The sequence below is a fragment of the Xiphophorus couchianus genome, chromosome 17, assembly GCF_001444195.1.
Source record: "Xiphophorus couchianus chromosome 17, X_couchianus-1.0, whole genome shotgun sequence".
NCBI lineage: Eukaryota > Metazoa > Chordata > Actinopteri > Cyprinodontiformes > Poeciliidae > Xiphophorus > Xiphophorus couchianus.
In genome coordinates, this window is record NC_040244.1 from 10,988,438 (window position 1) to 10,996,649 (window position 8,212).

The 8,212-nt window shown below is 41.4% G+C and overlaps 1 protein-coding gene across 1 annotated transcript; it reads right to left on the reverse strand.

Moving 5' to 3' along the window:
* Positions 1-3,002: 3,002 nt before the first annotated feature.
* On the reverse strand, positions 3,003-8,140 carry pus7l (pseudouridine synthase 7 like). Its single transcript, XM_028044243.1, has 9 exons — positions 7,899-8,140; positions 6,799-7,594; positions 6,403-6,562; positions 6,090-6,309; positions 5,332-5,430; positions 4,539-4,786; positions 4,330-4,456; positions 4,008-4,061; positions 3,003-3,911 (listed from the first exon to the last, which is right to left on the reverse strand). Exons 1-9 carry the CDS (start codon positions 7,917-7,919, stop codon positions 3,588-3,590), a joined length of 2,049 nt encoding a protein of 682 aa, XP_027900044.1. The 5' UTR covers positions 7,920-8,140; the 3' UTR covers positions 3,003-3,587.
* Positions 8,141-8,212: the final 72 nt, after the last annotated feature.

Consider the following 8,212-nt stretch of genomic DNA (forward strand, 5'->3'; position numbering starts at 1 on the left):
AACAGTTTCCTGCTTGCATTTGGAGAAACAACTGAATATGTGACTCCGACTCCCCCCCCCCCCCCCCCCCCCCCCCCTCAAACAGCGGAGATACGGCATTAACAATAACGAGCCCTTCAGCTCTTTTGCAGCCAGTCAACAGATTGTTTTAGTCTGGCTCAGACTGCTCACTTTAACCGAGCAGAGATTTAACAGGCTTTTTCTTTTTTTACTTTAAGATTTAATAGTGTGAGAAAAATTCCCAGCTAAAGCAAATATGTCTCTAATAGCCCATGGAGAAGCAGTTAACCACAATCCCGTTGGTGTTGTCCGAAGGCGGGCGCTGTCGTTGGGTAATTTTGTGGGTCACAAACAGGGCAGGAAATTGACATTTTCCACTGACTGTATAAAGTGACTGGCCACATACAACCCCCTCCCTCCAATTTCACTTTGTAAGTTGTAACAGCCAGATGCTTTATGACTTTTTTTTTTTTTTTAACAATACTTTATTGGAAAAAGAACACTTGTTAGTTTCAATCTGGGACCTAGACCAGGATTGGCTCCATGGCCAGAAAAGGAATGTGGCTAATGGTTACAATTTTCATTTTCCACCTTGGATGAATTCCCAAAGTACAATGGCTGGTGTTTGAATAAACCTGCAGATACAAGATTAACTATGTGAAACGTAATTGATATTTAGGTACTTGTGCGCTTCAGTTGCACATGGTCTATTTTTTCTGGAGGTACATACCCAGTGATGTTGCCAAAGCACTGCAGCGTTAATGACACCATTAATCGATCTCTTTTTTTTTTCATTCACTTTTTTTTTTCTTTCCACTTGTCGATAGCACTGGTGCAGTTATTAGGTCAGTGCATTTTCCACATACAGCCTTTTCCACATGTGGGACGCTAACTGGAGTAGGCTAACGGGATGATCAAGTAGCCTCTGGGCGAGCACAGATGTCCAGTGATTTAGCATTGTCCCAAAGTGAAAAAGTCATAACTCATGTCATAAGAAAATATATAATGTTGAGTGGAACAAAAGATGGTTCTCTCTCACACATGCTACTGTACCTTACACGCTTTCACTGCACTCACCTCGACACGCTGAATGCTCGGACCGACGGCGGGGGCTTATAAAATGTTGCTAACAGTTGCTAAATAAAGTGGAATTTGTTCATTTGACTATAGCACAGGCAGCAGATATAAATGTCATAAATTAGACCCAATAAATCCTTTTTTGCAAACACTAAGTTTGAATCTGCAGAGCAAGCAAAAATCCAGCACAATTCACTGATGCTCAACTTTTCTCACAGCTCCTGACCTCCTCCGCCTTTTCCTGCGTTCGCTCTGCTCTCTGACGAGCAAGATGCAAAATAATTTTGTCATCTTGGCTGCTGAATTGGGTCAACGTTTTTCCACAGTCGGCTGGACTAAGAAATCTACGCCCGAGGCTGAAAAAAGATTCGCTCGCTGCTTCTGTCTGTGTGAAAGTATTCAGGCGGACAAATAAATCATCCATCTATTTGTGCCTGCAATCTAAAATCAGACTAATTGCACTGTGGTTCAAGTTGGCACTGACATTTTATGTAAGAGAACAGAAATTAGCCTTTTAACAACTTATCGTGCCTCCAGAATCATCTGTATACCTCTTGAATTTTTTTCATATTTTGCACACATCGTATCCTCCCATTTGGATGTACTTTATTGGGGAACGACACAAATCAGCCACATAGCTGGAGTAGAAGGAAAACATTTTGATTTTACTTCAAACAATACAGAATCAGAAAACTGTGGCAATACTGTGCTGAAGAACATTTTACTGTAATTACAGCTAAAACTTTCATGGCTGTCAACATTTTGCCAAGTCTTGTTTGCAAAATAGCTCAAGCTGAGGCAAAGTGGGTGGATTGTGTCTGTGAATAACAATGTTTATGAGAGTGTTAGTTGGATTTTGGCCTGGTCTGTGAACAGTTATGTCTTTGAACGTGACGTAAACCATTCATTGTAGCTCTGAATGGACATTATGCATTATTATCCAGCTGGAAGGCGAACCTCCAAACCAGTTTTGATTTCTTTAGCAGCCTATTTCAGACTTTCTTCAAGGTTGCCATGTTTTTAACTTTAGTTTACTTTCCATCAACTCTGACATTTGTCAGGAAGAAAAGCATCCCAACAGCATGAAATTGCCCCAACACATGTAATGTGCGCCCACCACATTCAACCCTCATATGATCATGTTTTTTGTTTGCAGTGTCTTTTTTTTTTTTTTTTTTTTTTTTAGAAATTTTGTGCTGGGAAAAAGTTTCAAGGTTAGGAATCCACTTGAAATATAACAGTTTTGTTTTTTTCCCCAGATATGGTTATTTCTAAATTCCCTTTTCTGTTTTTTTTTTTTTTTTTTTTTTCAATCAAACGTGAACATGTGAAGGAACTAATTATGGCTAACGTGTCTCTCTGACAGACAGTTTAGCTTAAAGGCAGGTACTTCATCAAGCTGCGCTTTTAGCGTGATGACAGGCTGCGTGTCAGAACCAACCTCAACCTGAAACACCCCCTGCCCTAATGCACATCTCGTTATGATAACGTGACGTTTTAAAAGCTTTAAAAAAAAACAACAAAAAAAAAACAACAGGTCCTTATAAGGTATTTCCAGATTGACGTTCAAGAGATATTTCATCCGCAGTCAATAGAGCAATTCTGTAGGGTAATTAAACCATGTGACGCCGTAGTTGCTGCCCACTAATTGGGAAAAATGTGAGACAAGGGCTGTTTTATGTCGTGAGGGTGCGGAGCTTATGACAAAAGCAATACGGAAGACTCATGTGGCTGAAAATACGACTTCTGTCGCCATCTAGAGGGCATTTTTATATATATATATATATATGATTTTGAAACTGTCTATGTAATTGCTGTTTTTAATTAACTTTTGAGGTTTCTGCTTGGAAGCGGTTTAGTACATCAAAAAGTTAAATACCTTTGATATTCTTGTTTCTGTCTCAAAGGCAAAAAAAAATTAATAATAATAATGTAAAAGTTTATTAAGACAAAATGCGTGGTATTTGGATACAGCAAGAGAAAAATCCCCATTTAGGTATTGACAAAAGACTGGAAAGAATTTATTACCTGGGTTTGACAATTGTACTCAAAACAAAGGAAAAGAACTCAGGTTTTTTTTTTCCAAAACTAAGTTGGTGATAAATGAAAAATCTCTTTTTACCATGCGCTGTGCAGTGTTTACTAGAGAGTTAACAGTACAGTTATGCAGATTATACTTTTCATAACAAATTCATATGTTACTGTGGGCATTAAAACGCTACTGTACAAGGTACTTCATGTCAACGTAAGAAAACACTTGTAATTTCACAAATAAATGTATACAGAGTTAAAAGAAAAATTATGAACGGATTTAATTTTAATAACAGCACAAAGGACAAATTTGAACATTTTTACATAGTAACGAGTTCATGTTTTGTCGGCCTCGTCTCGTCAGAGTAAATTATCAAACTGATGTTTTGTTAGGTTCATAACTCATGCTCATGTTCATCAACACAACACCACCGACGATAACAGTAGAAATAAAATCCAACAGTTTCTGTATTTTGCTATCAAGTCTCACACTTCATGATTTCTCGGAGGCAGATGGTGGCGTAACAGGAGGAGTCTAGGTCAAAGTTCAAGCTGAGTGTGAGAGACCCCGGGTCCGATTCCTGCTTCTTTGCGCCGTGGCTGCAGGCTGCTCTGTGCAGCTGGTAGCTGAGGTTGTGTGGGATGGCCAGCAGGGGGCGGTAGCAGCCCGGCAGGTTCAGTTTGAGGCTGCTGACTCTGAAGCGGCTTTCAGCCAGCCCGTCTCCTGCCAGCCTCTCCTGGTACCAGGCTCTCATTGCGTTTTCTGGATATTTTACAGAGTTCCCTGGCATTGGCAATAACACCTGAGAGGATGACAAAATATTGATGGTGTAATAAAGACAGCTTGATTATCGCATGCGTGCGTAAAAGTAAAAAGTATAGCTCAGGAAACGACATACTTGTTCTAATGTGTAAACTCCCGCTTGCTCCTCTTCACGCGTCACTACGTGGATCTGAAGAGGCAAAAGGTCATAACAGCAAGAGAAGTATTTAAGATGAATCTATGAAAGGGTTGAAAAACCTCCAATGTCGTCATTTGTTTTGTGTTTTATTTGCAGAAAACAACTTATAATGTCTGACATAAAGAGAGTCAGATAGAAGGAACACTTGATCAGCTGAAAGCAGTTAAGGTTCAAGAAAGTCTTTTACTGTTGGGAATTAATGAGAAATCTTTCAAAACGTCCGTTTAAGTTGTTGTTTCTGCGCAATTTCTGATCTTACTTGGGGAGAAATGATCTCTCCGGCGTCCTCGGTTCTGTTTTGTCCTGTTTGCGTCCACACCAGGTCTCCTTGTCTGACACCGAGACCCATCGCGGAGAGCCTGTGTGCCGCCGCGTCGTTCCACACCCTGGTGACCACAAACATGGAACTGCTGAACACCACCAAAAGGATTCCCGCGTTTCGGAGTTGTAGTTTTGCCTGAAGCTAACCTGCTACAGTAGGCGTGAGGATAGAAAACCCTTATGCTGTGCGGCAGGCTGAGCCACGCCTGGACACAACCATCTGGGCCGGTACCATAGCGATTCAGGGCGCGGAGCATCAGCCTCTCCCTGGGCTTGGACAGCGGCATGAGTGCCAAGGATTCCTTAGGGTTATCTGTTTGAAGGAAGTGTCTCTTTGCGAGGCTGTGAGGATCATCACTGTCCTCTGGAGAGAAGAACAGACGTACAGCGCTGACCTGAAATAAAAGGAAAAAAATGCAAAAAAGTAGTTAGGGATTTTTTAAATTATTATTTGTTCTGCTACAGATGACTGTGATGTGAAACTACTGAGGACCCCTTTGTCCTCAGGGGTTTAAAATCCGACTATTCGCTCATTTGTCTCTGCTCTTCTTCACATGCATGTGGCCACTTTTTGTTCTGTACTTTGCTTGCAGTTTACAACACTTACACATACATTCTGCACTCATGACAAGCAGTAATATGTAAAGACAAAAAAAAAAAACAACCCATGAAATATATATGTACAGTAATAATGAAGTCGTATTTTGTTTCCTGTAATGATGTAATGAAAATGAAAAGAATAATTAAAATACAAAATAAAATCTCAAGAAGAAACAGAACTGATAATAAAGAGATGATAATGACAATATAAAAAGTACTACAAATGACAAAAAACAAATTAAAATTAATACAATGCCAACACTAAATATAAACTCTGATTTACAGTTTGTTTTAATGGACCGATGTATAGTCACGGATCATTTTCACTAAAGTGTCTTACCATATCCTCTTTCAGCAGAGCCAATCCTACTCGATCTGACAAGACGCTTTGTCCGCTTCCAAACCGCTGTGGCCCATAGTAGTTGACAAAACCTCTCCTCTGCAGAGAGACACACTAAAAATGAATATGGCAGTAGCAAGTGTAGCCGCCTATGACAGCTGGCTGCTCCAGTACGTAACATGAAAACGGGTTTTTAGCATCGCAAATTTTCCCCAGACATACAGTACAGACCAAAAGTTTGGACGCACCTTTCTAATTCAATGGGTTTTCTTTATTTTCATGACTATTTATAAGGCAAGAAATCCCACTTATTAACCTGACAGGGCAGGTTGAACTATGAAGTGAAAACCATTTCAGGTGACTACCTCTAGAAGCTCATCAAGAAAATGCAGAGTGTGTGCAAAGCAGTAATCACAGCAAAAGGTTGCTACTTTGAAGAAACTAGAATATAAGGGCTATTTTCAGTTTTACACTTTTTTGTTTAGTGCATATTTCCACATGTGTTATTCATAGTTTTGATGCCTTCAGTGTGAATCTACAATGTCAATAGTCATGAAAATAAAGGAAACTCATTGAATTAAAAGGTGTGTCCAAACTTTTGGTCTGTACTGTAACTTCAAAAGCATTTTATTTGAAAAGGTTTTGTTGATCATACTTCTTACTTTGCAACAGTGTTTGCTTTTACTCATAAAACCACCCCAACATACTCTTTGTACAATACACTTGTGTAAACAATAGCAAGATTTAAGCTAAAAGACCTTCACGTTCTCCACGGCTTCCTTCACGAGAGCCGCCAGGCGAGTGTCCCCGTCGGCGCCAGAGAGGTGTCCGTCGGAGGCTCCGTGTGGTCTGAGTTTGCGGACCACCAGGTCAAAGTGGTTCCCCCGCAGCCGTCCCAGCTTCAGGGGCTCGTTGACCGAGCGGATCTGAGACAGACGCATCCCTCTCTTTTCAAATTCTGCTACTTTCTCTTTCAACCTAGAGGGAAAAAAAAAACAATTACATATGAAGCAGCCGACACAGAAAGATATTCCAGTAGTCTCTTGATTTGTAGAGGCGACACTGCAGTACCGTTGTGGCGAGACCTTCTTGACCACCATGGACTGGTAGGTGACGGCTCTTTTGTCCTTGATGCCGGCGTAGGTGAAGTCTGATGGCAGGACCCCGAGAGTAGCTGCCATGTAGCTGATGGCTTCCAGTGTCTCCAGGTTCTCCTTACACAGGGTGAAAGCTGTGTGGCATATTAGTGGAATATTTCAACCAACTACCGATATGCTGGAGCAATGCTCTATGCTTCGTAGACTTAAAATACGGCATGCAGCTTCTCAATGTGAAAGATTCCACAGCCCGTGTTAAAGCTTGTTTTCAGAGGCACTGTGGCGCAAGGGTGAATAAAGCAAGCTCAAATTAAGAATAATCCCGACGCTGATGACAATGTGTAGATGAGGCCCAAAAGCTGGACTTTACCAGTATAAATGTCTTCTTCCTTGCGTTCTTCCGCTGTCCTCTTCTTCGGCTTGCCGTGCTCTCTCAGTCTCACCGAGATCGACGTCCTTCCTTGGCTGCAGAAGCTTTTCGTCTCCACCAGTTTCCCGAACCTTCTGTTCAGAAAGTGGTGCACTGCAGTCCTGTGCTCCTTGCTGTCGTCCGGCCCAAAAGTGTAAGACGACCCTCGCACCTTGGCATCGATGAACCTGAAGAAGTCCTCCGCTTCCTCTTCTCTGACCAGTCGGGCCAGCTCCCTGTAGTCGGGGTCTTCCCTCACCCTGATCTCGGGCTGGATGGTGACGGTCAAGAGGAAGGGGAAGCGGTGCCGGACGGCTCGGTGGACGTTGGCTCTCTGGTGTTTGTCGGAGAAGGAGCCCAGAGAGAGCTCAGGACCGGATGGCCGTTTTTCTCTTAGGGTCATCACAAACTGCTCCAGATCTTCACTCACAGACGGGCCTAAAATAACATCTAAATCAAAGCTTTCCAAAGCAGGAAGTGGGGTGTCTGAACCCGCCCCCCAGTCTGATGAGACGTCAGCATCTTGCGAGCCAGAACAGTAAAGATTCTCCTTTAACTCTGTGTTTGCCTGGTTTTCCTCTGAGGAGGTGCAGCCGGCTGTCTGCACGGCTTGTGCTGTTTTGACCTTCTGTCCATTAATGTCGATCTCGGTGACAACAAAGTCCTCAATGAAGGTTTTGATGCTTCCAACGAAGCCTTCATGTTTTGAGATGAAGTACGCAGGAACATTTACAGGCTCATCGCCCTTCATTGTCACCTTAAAAAACAACAACAACAACAACAACAACACACATTTAGTTATTGATCATAAAACAACTATCAGGATTAAAACACAGAAATTACTTTTATACTCAAAAATTCATTGCACAATTCATATGAAAAGAGCTTTTTTTAAAAACACAAAAATATTCAAGATCAAAAATATTTGTTTTTTTTGCTTTTAGCGACTATGCTATTTCTAATAACTTGATAGACCAATCGGACAAAATTGCATTGATAAGCATCATAAATTGCGGTACACTTAACATCTAGAATCATCTTAACAAAGAAATCAGACCTACCTTTACTGGTGACTCCGTCATTCCCTAAAAACAAAGGACTGTGCAGTTTATCTGACCCTCTTCAAATTAAACTGTAAATGTATCATGACTTTATTTAAATCATTCCACTATTTGTTTACGGAACGGTGCCGCAAGCACCGTGTAAACCAGCAGTTTGTAAACACGGCCACGCCGTGACACAATCCAGGTCTACTTCCGTACCACGTGACAGTCATGTGACGTTTCTTAAAGGGAGAGTGTTTGCGTTATTTATTTATTTATTTATTTATTTATTTATTTCATATAAACGATGACGGCAAACACATACCCAGGCC